The 13564-nt window shown below is 70.4% G+C and overlaps 1 protein-coding gene across 10 annotated transcripts in view; it reads left to right on the forward strand.

Moving 5' to 3' along the window:
• Positions 1 to 13564, forward strand: part of LOC104022297 (neurexin-2-like) — a 42020-nt gene that overhangs the window by 12126 nt on the left and 16330 nt on the right. For 6 of the 10 annotated variants that reach the window (XM_087735345.1, XM_087735354.1, XM_087735350.1 and 3 more), the window contains 10 exons: positions 2623 to 2784; positions 3289 to 3709; positions 4519 to 4902; positions 5378 to 5581; positions 7087 to 7113; positions 9265 to 9384; positions 9957 to 10338; positions 10914 to 11104; positions 11730 to 11903; positions 13373 to 13492. In XM_087735345.1, the coding sequence (XP_087591471.1) occupies positions 2623 to 2784; positions 3289 to 3709; positions 4519 to 4902; positions 5378 to 5581; positions 7087 to 7113; positions 9265 to 9384; positions 9957 to 10338; positions 10914 to 11104; positions 11730 to 11903; positions 13373 to 13492 (2185 nt within the window). The remainder of the gene's footprint in view (positions 1 to 2622; positions 2785 to 3288; positions 3710 to 4518; positions 4903 to 5377; positions 5582 to 7086; positions 7114 to 9264; positions 9385 to 9956; positions 10339 to 10913; positions 11105 to 11729; positions 11904 to 13372; positions 13493 to 13564) is intronic. The other 4 variants (XM_087735347.1, XM_087735352.1, XM_087735349.1 and 1 more) reach the window with 1 other exon arrangement.

The following is a 13564-nucleotide window of genomic DNA, read 5'->3' on the forward strand; positions in this document are numbered from 1 at the left end:
TTTCAGGACAAGCCCGTGGGCAGCTGCCCCCCCCCCCCCCCGTCCCCCGCGCAGGCAGCGGGGCCACCCCCTGCCCCCCCGGATCGGGCCCCGCTGCCTGCGCCGGAGCCCTCGCATGGCTTTGCACGCCTTCGCACGGCCCCGCACGGCTCACTAACACTGTGTCCCCCGGCCTTCCTCCTCCTCCTCCTCCTCCTCCTCCTCCTCCTCCTCCTCCTCCTCCACCCCCCCATCCCCCACCCATGGGTGCCGCTGGCGGAGCACCGGGGCCGGCACCGCTGCGGGGTGGGTGCTGGTGTGCAAGGTGCAGGGTGGGTGTGCGTGCACGGCTGTGCGTTGGTGCAAGGTCCGTGCAGGCTGTGTGTGCATGCCCAGGTGTGCGTTGGTGCAAGGTGCAGGATGGGGGAGTGTGCATGCACGGGTGTGCACTGGTGCAAGGTCTGTGCAGGGAGTGTGTGCATGCACGGCTGTGTGTTGGTGCAAGGTCTGTGCAGGGGGTGTGTGCGTGCCCAGGTGTGTGTTGGTGCAGGGAGTGTGTGCATGCACGGGTGTGCATTGGTGCAAGGTGCAGGATGGGGGAATGTGCATGCACGGGTGTGCGTTGGTGCAAGGTCTGTGCAGGGAGTGTGTGCCTGCACAGGTGTGCGTTGGTGCAAGGTGCAGGCTGTGTGTGCGTGCCCAGGTGCGCGTTGGTGCAAGGTTGGGGCCGGGGCTGCGTGTGCCCATGTGTGCATTCGTGCGAGGGCCACACTGGGCCGTGCAAGCGTCCGTGTGCAGGTGTGCATCAGTGCAAGCCCAGCCCGGGGCGCGTGTGTGCACGAGCGTGCATCAACGTGTGCTCACAGCCCGTGTGTGTGCGCTCACACGCGTGTGCAAGCTGCCTCCCGGGGCCCCGGTGCTCCCCCCGTCCCCGCTGTCCCCGCACGCCCGCGTGCACGGCTCCTCGCACACCCTCGCACGCCCTCGCACGCCCTCGCACGCCCGCGCCCGCCCTCGCACGCCCCTCGCGCGCGCTGAGCCCCACTAACAGCCATTTTTCTGTCTGAGCTTGGTTCTGTCTGAGGACCCCCAAAACTCGTTACTAACCCAGCCCCGCCCCGGTGTCACCCCTCGGTGTCACCCTGTCCCCCCCCGCCCCTCCCCACCTTGTCCCCCAGCCCCCCCTCGTCCCCATCGCCACCCCCTCCCCATCGTCACCCCCTCCCCTTGTCCCCATCGTCCCCTCGTCCCCATGTCCCTTAGGTCCCCTAGGGACACCTCATCTCTATCCCCACCCCGTCCCCATGTCCCCCAGGGCCACCCCCTCCCCTTGTCCCTTAGGGCCACCCCGTCCCCCTCGTCCCCTCGTCCCCATGTCCCCCAGGGCCACCCCATCGTCACCCCGTCCCCATGTCCCCCAGGGCCACCCTGTCCCCATGGTCACCCTGTCCCCATCGTCCCATCATCCCCTCGTCCCCATGTCCCCCAGGGCCCCCCCCGTCCCCATCATCCCCATCGTCACCCCACCCCCGTGTCCCTTAGGTCCCCCAGGGCCACCCCATCGCCCCCCTGTCCCCATGTCCCCCGGGCCCCCCCCGTCCCCACGGCCGCCCTGGGGGGCTCGGGGGGGGGGGGGGGATTGGGGGGTCCCCGGGCGCCGGGGTCACGGGGGGCTTTGGGGGCCGCAGACCCTCAGGGGGCCCCGGCGCCCGGGCTGCGCCCCCCAGGTGCGGGCACTCAGGGGCGGGGCCGCCTCCTCACCTGCCGCTAACGAGCCCTAACGAGCCCTAACGAGCCCTAACGAGCCCTAACGAGCCCTAACGAGCCCCCGCGAGCCCCGGGGCGCGGCTGGGCCCGGAGGAGGAGGAGGAGGAGGAGGAGGAAGAGGCGGCGAAGGGCCGGGGCCGCAGCCGGAGGGGGGGTCCCGCACGCCGGGGTCCCCGCAGGGAGGAGGCGGGTAGGTGGGGGGCGAGGGGACCCCGGGGGGAGGCAGACAGGAGCTGGGGGGTCCCCCCCCCCCCCCCCCGCACCCAGCCGGGTCCCGTATCTGTGCCCAGGGGCACCCTTGGGATACCCCTCCCCCCCCCCGTGGGTGCTGCTGCCCCTCAGGCGCCCCCCAGACCCCCCCCGCCCCCCTTTGTGCCCCCCATCCCCCCCACCCCCGCTGTGCCCCCGTTGCCCCCCATTACCGCCGCATTGTCCCCCCCGCCCCCATCGCCTCCTCCTGCCCCCCGTTGTCCCCCGTCCTGTTCCCCCATCGCCCCCCGTCCCCATTGTCCCCTGTCATCCCTATTGTCCCCCCTTGTCCCCCGTTTGCCCCCCATCATCCCTATTGTCCCCCATTGTCCCCTGTCGCCCCCCATTGCCCCCCATCATCCCTATTGTCCCCCATTGTCCCCTGTCGCCCCCCATTGCCCCCCATCATCCCTATTGCCCCCCCTTGTCCCTCCTTGTCCCCCCATCATCCTTATTGCCCTCCCTTTGCCCCCCACCGCCCCTCTTGCCCCTCCCTGCCCCCCCCACTCCCCCCCAGCCTCCCGGGTACCCCCCCCACCCCTTTTGGGGTCCCCCTCCCCAGACACAGAAATGGCTGCGGCGGGCGGGCAGGGGCCCCCGCTGAGGCCGGGCGCGCTCGTGCCGCAGGTGACGATCTCCGTGGACGGGATCCTGACGACGACGGGGTACACGCAGGAGGACTACACCATGCTGGGCTCCGACGACTTCTTCTACGTGGGGGGGTCCCCCAACACCGCCGACCTCCCCGGCTCCCCCGTCAGCAACAACTTCATGGGCTGCCTCAAGGACGTGAGCGCCGGGACGGGGGGCGCGGGGACGTCATGGGGCGCACGGGGACGTGGGGTGCATGGGGTACACGGGGACGTGGAGCACTGGGGTGCACGGGGGCACAGCGACATGCGGTGCGCAGGGATGTGGGGTGCCTGGGGACACAAGGACGTGGGGAGCACGAGGATATGGGATGCATGGGGACACGGGGACATCATGGGGTGCACGGGGACACAGGGACATGGAGCACCGGGGTGCGTGAGGACACGGGGTGCGTGGGGACGTAGAGCACTGGGGTGCATGGGGATACAGGGACACAGGGACAGGGGGTGCGTGGGGACACGGGGTGCGCAGGGCCACGGTGGGCACAAGGGCACTGGAGACGCGGGGACAGGGGCGCAGAGGGACGGGGGTGCATGGGGGCACAGAGACACGGGGTGCGCAGGGCCACGGCGGGCACAGGGACGTGGGTGCGCGGGGACGCGGGGCGCACGGGGACGCCCACGGGACGCCTGTTCCCCCCAGGTGGTCTACAAGAACAACGACTTCAAGCTGGAGCTGTCGCGCCTGGCGCAGGAGGGCGACGGGCGGGTGACGCTGCACGGGGCCCTGCTCTTCCGCTGCGAGGCCGTGGCCGCGCTGGAGCCCGTCACCTTCGGGACGCCTCAGGCCTTCCTGACGCTGCCGGCCTGGCAGGCGGCGCGCGCCGGCTCCGTCTCCTTCGACTTCCGAACCACCGAAGCCAACGGGCTCCTGCTCTTCGCCCAGGGGCGGCCGCAGGGGCCCGGCCACCCCCGGCCCGACTACTTCGCCCTGGAGCTGCTGGACGGGCACCTCTACCTGCTGCTGGACATGGGCTCCGGCGGCATCAAGGTGCGCGCCAGCGCCCGCAAGGTCACCGACGGCGAGTGGTGCCACGTGGACGTGCAACGGGACGGGAGGAAAGGTGAGGGGGCGAGGGCGGCAGTGCGCCGAGAGGTGGGAGCAAAGGGGTGCGTGCACGGGGGTCCGGAGGCGTGCAACGGTGTGTGCGTGCACAATGGTTCTGGAGGCGTGCAGGGGTGCGTGTGCACGGGGGGGTCTGGAGGCGTGCGAGGGGGTGTGGGTGCAGGGAGGGTTTGCAAGCACGCAAGGGTGTTGGTGCATGGAGAGGTGGTGCACGTATGGAGGGTTTGCAGGTGTGCAAGGGTGGTGGTGTGCGGAGAGGTGGGTGCAAAGGTTGCGTTCGTGGGGGTTTGCACGCCTGCGGGGGTGTTTGTGCACGGAGGTGGCAGAGCGCAAGTGGGGTGCGTGCACAGGGGGTTTGCAGGTGTGCGAGGGTGTTGGTGCACAGAGGGGTGGCAGGTGCAAAGGGCGTCTGTGGGTGGGGGTTTGCACGCGTGCAAATGGCGCCCGTGGGTCTGTGCACGGGGGGGGCTGTGTGCGCAGGGCGGCCCTGGAGCCCCCGCGGTGCCCGTGTCCCCGTGTGCCCGGTGATGCCGTGTGTGGCCACGTGTCCCCGCGTCCCTGCAGGGCCGTGTGTCCCTGTTGTCCCCCCGTGGTGCCGTGCATCCCTGCGTCCCCACGGTGCCGTGCATCCCCTGCACCCCCATGTCTCCTGGTGTCCCCATGGTGCCACCCACCTGTGTCCCCTGGCGTCCCCACGGTGCCGTGCACCCCCTGCACCCCCGTGTCCCCACGATGCCGTTGCACCCCTGTGTCCCCCCGCGGCGCCGTGCACCCTGCGCACCCCAACGTCCCCTGCCGTCCCCCCAGGCTCGGTGTCGGTGAACAGCCGCAGCACCCCCTTCCTGGCGAGCGGCGAGAGCGAGGTGCTGGACCTGGACTCGGAGCTTTACCTGGGGGGGCTCCCCGAGGGGCGGCCGGGCCCCCCGCTGCCCCCCGAGCTCTGGACGGCCTTTCTGCGCTACGGCTACGTGGGCTGCATCCGCGACCTCTTTGTCAACGGCCGCAGCCAGGACGTGCGGCGGCTGGCGGAGGACCAGGCCGCCCCGGGGGTCACCCCCTTCTGCGCCCGCGAGCCCCCCCGGCACTGCGCCAGCGGGCCCTGCCGCAACGGGGGGCTCTGCCGCGAGGGCTGGAACCGCTTCATCTGCGACTGCCTCGGCACCGGCTACCTGGGACCCCGCTGCGAGACCGGTGGGTGGCAGCCCCCCGTGGATGCCTGGGTCCCCTGGGGAGGGGGTCCCCCCTGGGGAGGGGGTCCCCAGATACTTGAGACCCCTGGGGAAGGGGGCACCTGGATGCCTGGGGGTGCCCCAGGGAGAGGTGGGAGCACCCGGGTGCCCCCGGACGCCTGGGTCCCCTGGGGGTGGCCATGGCAAGGGGGATATCCAGATGCCTGCGATCCTTGGGGAAGGGGGTACCCGGGTGCCTGGGTGCCCCCCGGATGCCTGGGTCCCCCCAGGGGGTTGGGGGGCAGCCCTTAGGGAGGGGACCCCCCCTTTGATGCCTGGGGTTCCCCCCGATGCAGGGGAAGGGTACCCAGATGCCTGGGGGTCCCCTGAACGCCTGGGTCCCCCGGCGAAGCGGGGGTACTGGGACAGCCGGGTCCCCTGGGGATGGGGGTCCCCCCCACCCGCCCGGGTCCGTGGTGACGGGGGTCCCCCCGCAGAGGCGGCGGTGCTGAGCTACGACGGCAGCATGTACCTGAAGGTCCTGGTGCCGGGGGCGGCGCAGACGGAGGCGGAGGACGTGGCCCTGCGCTTCATGTCCCCCCGTGCCTACGGCCTGGTCCTGGCCACCACCTCCCGCCAGTCGGCCGACACCCTGCGCCTCGAGCTGGACGGGGGGCGCATGAAGCTCACCGTCAACCTGGGTGAGGCCCCCGGCACCCCCCGGGCCCTGAAACGGTCCCCCAAGTGATGCCCGGGGCTCCGAAACGGTGCCCGAGTCGGTTCTCGTGATCCCAAACCCGTCCCTGAAGTGATGCTCAAGTTGATGCCCGGGACCCTAAAACGGTGCCCAGGTCCCCAAAACGATCCCCAAAGCGATGCTCCAGTCAGTGCCTGGGACCCCAAAACGGTGCCCAGGTCCCCAGAACGGTGCCTGAGTCAGTTCTGTGATCCTGAAACAGTCCTTGGAGGGATGCTCAAGTTGGAGCCTGGGACCCCAAAACTGTCCCCAAAGCAATGCCCGAATCGGTGCTCGAGCCCCTGAAACGGTCCCTGAAGCGATGCTCGAGCCAGCGCCTGTGGCCCCCAAACGGTGCCCAGATCTCCAAAATCACGTCTGAGACCCCAAACTGGGCCAGGTCCCCCAAACGGCACCCTACCCCCACGGTGCTTCTGGACCCCCCAAACCCAGGCACCTTGGGACCCCCGGCACCGGAGCCGACTCGGGCACCCGCATCCCCCCAGCTTCCTCCCCCGCCCCCCGGGTCTGGAGCCTTCGTGACCCCCCCGCTGCCGCTTGGGGCATGGCGCCGGGACCCCACCGAGGGGCTGGGGATCCCCCCGAGGGATCGGGGATCCCCCCCTGCAGCCCTGTCCTTTGTGGGCAGACCCCCATGGGGCTGCAGGTCCTTTGTGGGGTTGGGGACCCCCCAGTGGTATTGGAGACCCCCCAGGGGGTTGGGGGTCCCTCCTGCAGCCCCACAGCATTGGGGACCCCCCAAGGGGTCAGGGACCCCTGGATGGTACTGGGAATCCCCCCAGGTTTGGGGATCCCCCCATGGGACTGGGGTCCCCCCTGCAGCCCCACAGCACTGGGGACCCCCCCATGGGGCTGCAGCCCCTCCGCAGGGTTGGGGCCCCCCCTGTGAGATCGGGCCCCCCCCGGGTCCCGGCACATTTGCCCCCACCCCGCCCTGCAGCGGTTGACGAGGGGGGGCCCAGCCCTGGGGCGCCTGATCCCCCCGGATCCCCCGGGATCCCCCGCGCCCCCCCGGGCTGGGCCCTGCCAGGTGGCCGGGATCCCCCTGCGAGGTGCCTCCACCCCCCAAGACCCCCAAGCCCCCCTGGCACAGCCCAAGTGCCCGTCCCAGTCCTCATCCCCATCCCAGTCCCATCCCAGTACTGGTCCCTATCCCAGCCCTGTCCTCATCCCATCCTATTCCCGGTCCCGGTCTCCATCCCAGTCCCTGTCCCAGTCCCATCCGATTCCCGTCCCAGTCCTGGTCCCCATCCCAGCCCTGTCCCTGTCCCGTCCTATTCCCGTGCTAGTCCCGGTCCCCATCCCGTCCCAGTCCCTATCTCCATCCCATCCCAGTCCCATCCCCGCTGGCACCTCGCAGCCCCCCGTCCCGGCCGCCCCCCTCGTCCCCGGGGCGGTGACACCGGCTGCGGCTCCGAAGGGCCTGATCCTGCTCTCTTCTCTCCCCAGACTGTGTGCGCGTGGGCTGCCACCCCAGTAAGTGTGCGCCCCCCGACCCCCCCATGCCCGGGTACCCCCCCGGGCGCCCGGGCCCCTATAGGGTCTGACCCCCCCCCCCGCGGACGCCTGGGCCCCTATAGGGTCTGACCCCCCCCAGACTCTTGGGGCCCCTCTGGGGGTCTGGTCACCCCCCCCCCCCAGCTGCCTGGGTTCACTGCGCACGCCCAGGGTCACACGAGGACACGGCCACACGCATGCGCGTGCAAAGTGTGTGCAGGGTGGGGCACGTATGTGTGCAGGTAAGGCTCAGCCCCGCCCCCTGGGGGCACACATGTGTGTCAGGGGCGTGACATGGGGACACGGGTGGCGGCTGCTGTCACACGCGTGTGCAGGGGCTGGGGGGGGCACAAATGCACGTGCAAGGCCTAGCGTTTCACACTCGCTGGCGTGCGCAGCGGCTGTGCTGGGGGGGTGTCATGAGGACACACGTGGGTGCGTGGTGGGATGCACACGTGTGTGACGTGCGCACCCAGACCCGGCGTGCGACAGCCGGCTGCGGATGCAGGTGAGTGGGGGATCCCCGTGCGAGGGGACGTGGTGCACGAGGGCAGCCCTGTCCTGCTGCCCCCCCCCCCCCCCCCCATGTAGGGGGATCCCACCCCCCCCCCCCCCGGGGCCCCGGCGTCCGGGACCCCCCCTCCCCCACCAGGACCCCCTTCCCCCCCGGGGCCCAGGCGTCCGGGGTCTCCTACCCGAGGGGAGGGGGTCCGGGGGGGGGGGGCGGGAGCACATGCGTGCTCGCACAGGCCACGTACACGGACATGGACATGCACACGGGCTGCAGGCATGCACACGCATGCACGCACGCATGCCCGTGTTCTGCAGCTGTGCACGGAGACGTGTGCATATGTGCTATAATAGTGCACATACATGCTCTGCAGCCGTGCACGGGTACACACGTGTGTGCACACTGCAGCTGTACATGGACACGTGCATCCACGCACACGCACTGCAGCTGTGCACAGACACACGTACACATATGCTACAGCTGTGCACACACATGCGCGCACACTGCAGCTGTACATGGGCACGCGCACACACGCATCCACACGCACGCTGCAGCTGTGCAGACACGTGCACACGCGCTCTGTAGCTGTGCACAGGCACAAATACACACACACTACAGCTGTGCACACACGTGCACACACACTGCAGTTGTGCACAGACACGCACAGCAGCTGTGCATGGACGCGTGTGCACGCACACCCCCCCTGCATGCACCACCCCCGTTCCCTCCCCGTGTCCCCCGGTTCGTGCGTGTCCTCGTGTCCGCCGCAGGGCTGGGGGCGGCGGGGGGGTGTGTGCACACGGGTGTGTGTGCGAGGGGCTGCGCGTGTGTATGCGCAGCGCTTGCGGGCTGCTGGGGTGCGCGTGGGTGCGCGTGCACGGTGCTTGCAGGTTGCATGTGCAAACAGCGTAGTGCGTGGGTGCGTGTGCAGGCTCTGAGCGTGCACGCACTGTTGCGGGCATGCGCACCCCATGTCTGCAGCCGCAGGTGTGCATGCTGGTGTTTGCACGCTCTGCGCAGGGGCGGGTGTGCACAAAGTTTGTAGGAGTGCGTTGGCGTGCTCGCTGCTCGGGGGTGCGTGTGCACGGTGTTGGCGGGTGTGCGGGGCTTTAGGCGTGTGAGTGCGCACAGTTTGGGGGGGCGTGCACAGGGTGTGCGAGCGTGTGTGGCGTTTGCAGGTGCGTGTGTGCGCGTGCACGGTGTTTAGGGGTGTGCAAGCGCACCGTGCTGGGGGTGTGTGTGCACAGATGGTGTTTAGGGGCGTGCACGCGGTGTTTGCAGGTGTGCGCACGTGCAATATTTAGGGGAGCGTGTGCGGTGTTTGCTGGAGTGTGCGCGGGGTGTTTCGGGGGGGTGCGCGGTGTTTGCTTGCGGGGCGTGTGTGTGCGCGGTGTTTGTAGCTGTGCGCAATATTTAGGGGAGCGTGCGTCTGCGTGCACGCGGTTTGCAGGGGGGCGTGCGTGTGTTTGCACGGGGCGTTTGCAGACGCGTGCATGGCGTCACCCAGCCGTGCCACGTGTTGCGGCGTCGGCTGGTGGTGCCCAGTGCCGCGGTGTCACCCGGCGGTGCCCGGTGTCACCCGGTGTCGCGGTGCGGCCCGGCTGACCCCTGCCCCCCAGGCAAGGGCCCCGAGACCCTCTTTGCGGGGCAGAAGCTGGACGACAACGAGTGGCACACGGTGCGGGTCGTGCGGCGCGGGCGCAGCCTCCAGCTTTCCGTTGACAACGTCACCGTCGAAGGTGCCTGCGCGTGGGGACGGGGGCGCGGGGCCGCGGGGCCGCGTGGCGATGGGTGCACGGATCCGCGGGGGCCGTGGGCACGGGGACACAGGCGCCCAGGTCTGCGAGGGCTCGGCTGCTTGGGGACGCGGCGCATGGGGCTGCAGGTCCACAGGGATGCGGTGCAATGGGTTGTAGGTCTGTGGGGATGCGGGTGCGCGGGGACACAGGTACTCGGGTCCACGGGGACGCGGTGCAATGGGCTGCAGGTCTGCAGGGACGTAGAACGCGGGGCCGTGGATGCACTCAGGTCCACGGGGCTGTGGTGCAATGGGTTGTAGGTCCATGGGGACGTGGGTGCACGGGGACGTGGGTGCACAGGGACGTGTGTGCTCAGGTTCACGGGGACGTGGTGCAATGGGCTGTAGGTCCACGGGGACGCAGGTGCTCAGGTTCACGGGGACGTGGTGCAACGGGCTGCAGGTCCGCAGGGACGTAGAACGTGGGGCCGTCGGTGCTCAGGTCCACGAGGCCGCGGTGCGTGGGTGTGCGGGTGCACGGGGACACCCACCGCCCCCGCTGCCCCCCCACAGGGCAGATGTCGGGCGCCCACACCCGCCTGGAGTTCCACAACATCGAGACGGGCATCGTGACGGAGCGGCGCTTCCTGGCCGTGGTGCCCTCCAACTTCTTGGGTCACTTGAGCGGGCTCCTCTTCAACGGGCTGCCCTACCTGGACCTCTGCAAGAACGGGGACATCAGCTCCTGCGAGCTCAACGCCCGCTTTGGCCGCCGGACCATCGTGGCCGACCCGGTGGCCTTCCGCGGTCGCGGCTCCTACGTGGCGCTGGCCACGCTCCAGGCCTACGCCTCCATGCACCTCTTCTTCCAGTTCAAGACCACGGCACCCGACGGCCTCATCCTCTTCAACAGCGGCAATGGCAACGACTTCCTCGTCGTCGAGCTCGTTAAGGGGTGAGGGCGCGACCCCGGGGGGGCGAGCAGGAGGTCCTGAGGACCTCGGGGACCTCCTGAACCTTGGGGACCACCTGGGACACTGGGCGGCTCCTGGGGACCTCCTGAACTTTGTAGGACCTTGGGGACCTCCTGAGCCTCATTGGGTCCTTGGGGACACCAGGGGTGTCCTGGGAACCTTGGGGACCTCCTGGACCTCCTCAGACCTTGGGGACCACCTGGGGACATGGGGGGGGGGGTGTCCTGGGGACCTCCTGAACCTCGTTAGGTCCTTGAGGACCTTGGGGACACCAGGGGGGTCTTGGGGACCTCGGGGACCTCCTGAACCTCATAAGATGTTCAGGACCTCGGGGACCTCCTGGTGACATGGGGGGGGGGGGGGGGGGTCCGGGGGACCCTGGGGACCTCCTCACCCCCCTGGAGACCCTGTGACCCCCTGGGGACCTGGGGGACCCCTCCCTATGGAGCCCACCAAGCCTCAGGCCCCGCCCCATCAGGCCCCGCCCCATCAGGCCCCGCCCCATCAGGCCCCGCCCCATCAGGCCCCGCCCCCGGCTGAGGCCCCGCCCCCCCAGGTACATCCACTACGTCTTCGACCTGGGGGACGGCCCCTCGCTGATGAAGGGGAACTCGGAGCAGCCGCTGCACGACGGGCGCTGGCACGAGGTGTCGGTGGCCCGGGAGGGGGGCACCCTGCACGGGCTGCGGGTGGACGGGCGCCCCGTCACCCAGCACGGCCAGGGCGCCCGCAACCTCGACCTCAAGGGTGAGCGGGGCGACCGCGGGGCGCGGGGGCGCCCGTGGGGGGGGGGCCTATGGGGGGCACCCGTGGGGATGCGTACCTGGAAGGGTGCCTATAGGAGAGGTACCTATGGAGGGGGATGGATGGGGAGGTGCCCGTGGGAGAGGTACCTGTAGGGGAGCACCCGTGGGGGAGCACCTATAGGGGGGCACCCATAGAGATGCATGCATAGGGGGGCACCCATAGGAGAGGTACCTGTAGGGGAGCACCCATGGGGATGCACGCATGGAAGGGCACCCACAGGAGAGGTACCTATAGGGGGGCACCTGTGGGGATGCGCGTGTGGAAGGGTGCCTATAGGAGAGGTACCTACAGGGGAACACCCGTGGAGGGGGGTGGATGGGGAGGCACCCATGGGGGAGCACCTATAGGGGGGCACCCATAGGAGAGGCAGCCGTGGGGGAGCACCTATACGGGGGTACCTATAGAGATGCATGCATAGGGGGGCACCCATAGGAGAGGCACCCGTGGGGGGCACCCAAAGGGGGGAGGCGCCTGTGGGTGGGCACGTACGGAGGGGCGGGCGTGGGGAGGCACCTATGGAGGTGCATATGGGGGGCGCCCGCGGGTGACCCCCCCGCCCCCCCAGGGGAGCTGTACATCGGGGGCGTCAGCAAGGGGCTGCTGGGGCGGCTGCCCAAGCTGGTGGCCTCGCGCGGGGGCTTCCAGGGCTGCCTGGCCTCCCTCGACCTCAACGGCCGCCTGCCCGACCTGCTGGCCGACGCGCTGCACCGCGTGGGCCACGTCCAGCGCGGCTGCGACGGTGAGGGCGCGGGGCGCGGCGGGGTGCGTGGAGGGTGCAGGGGGCTGTAAGAAGGGGTACGGGGGTGCGCAGGGCTTCGGGAGGGTGCAGGAGGGGACTTGGGGGTGCAGGGGGGTGCACAAGGGTGCGCAGGTGGGCAGGAGGGTGCATGGGGGTGCAGGAAGGGGTACGGGGGTGCAGGAGGGTGCACACAGGTGCAAGAGGGAGCGGGAGGGTGCACAGGGCTGTCGTGGGGTGCAGGAGGGTGCACAGGGGTGCAGGAAGGGGTACGGGGGTGCAGGAGGGTGCACACAGGTGCAAGAGGGAGCGGGAGGGTGCACAGGGCTGTCGTGGGGTGCAGGAGGGTGCACAGGGGTGCAGGAAGGGGTACGGGGGTGCAGGGGGGTGCAGGAGGGTGCACAGGGGTGCAGGAAGGGGTACGGGGGTGCAGGAGGGTGCACCCAGGGGCAAGAGGGAGCGGGAGGGTGCACAGGGCTGTCGTGGGGTGCAGGAGGGTGCACAGGGGTGCAGGAAGGGGTACGGGGGTGCAGGAGGGTGCACAAGGGTGCAGGAGGGTGCACACAGGTGCAAGAGGGAGCGGGAGGGTGCACAGGGCTGTCGTGGGGTGCAGGAGGGTGCACAGGGGTGCAGGAAGGGGTACGGGGGTGCAGGGGGGTGCAGGAGGGTGCACAGGGGTGCAGGAAGGGGTACGGGGGTGCAGGATGGTGCACACAGGTGCAAGAGGGAGCGGGAGGGTGCACAGGGCTGTCGTGGGGTGCAGGAGGGTGCATAAGGGTGCATGGGCAGGCAGGAGGAGGCAGGGGGGACCCGGGGGTGCAGGGGGTGCAGGAGGGGGTACGGGGCTGCCCAGAGACTCACGGGAGTGCACAAGGGCAGGCGAGGGTGCACGGGTGCTCATGGGGCGCCCAGGGGACTGCGGGGCCGGACACGAGCACCCGAGGGTGCTCGGGGCACGTGGGGTGTGTGCACAGGGGCAGAGAGGGGTGCACGGGGGTGCACAGAGGCAGATGGAAGTGCACAGGGTTGCACGGGGATGCACCAAGGCAGCTGGGGGTGCACAGGGGTGCACCAAGGCAGCTGGGGGTGCACAGGGGTGCACCAAGGCAGTTGGGGGTGCACAGGGGTGCACGGGGATGCACCAAGGCAGTTGGGGGTGCGCAGGGGTGCACCGAGGCAGTTGGGGGTGCATGGGGGTGCACAGGGGTGCACCAAGGCAGAGGGGGGTGCGCAGGGGTGCACCGAGGCAGTTGGGGGTGCACGAGGGTGCACAGAGGCAGTTGGGGGTGCACGGGGGTGCACAGGGGTGCACCAAGGCAGCTGGGGGGGTGCACAGGGGTGCACAGGGGTGCACCAAGGCAGAGGGGGGTGCACGGGGATGCACCGAGGCAGAGGGGGGTGCAGGGGGGTGCATGAGGACACGCAGGGCGGGGGCTGGGGTGGGGGCACCCCAGTGACGCCGGCGCCCGCAGGCCCGAGCACGACGTGCACGGAGGAGTCGTGCGCCAACCAGGGCGTCTGCCTGCAGCAGTGGGACGGCTTCACCTGCGACTGCACCATGACCTCGTACGGGGGCCCCGTCTGCAATGACCGTGAGTGCCGGGGGCGCGGGGGGCGCAGGGCCCTTGCACGGGGGCGGCACGGCCCCGCGGCGCTCGTGCAAG

The sequence above is a fragment of the Nipponia nippon genome, unplaced genomic scaffold (genome assembly GCF_047370975.1).
Source record: "Nipponia nippon isolate SJK-2023a ecotype South Korea unplaced genomic scaffold, ASM4737097v1 scaffold_55, whole genome shotgun sequence".
Classification (NCBI taxonomy): Eukaryota; Metazoa; Chordata; class Aves; order Pelecaniformes; family Threskiornithidae; genus Nipponia; species Nipponia nippon.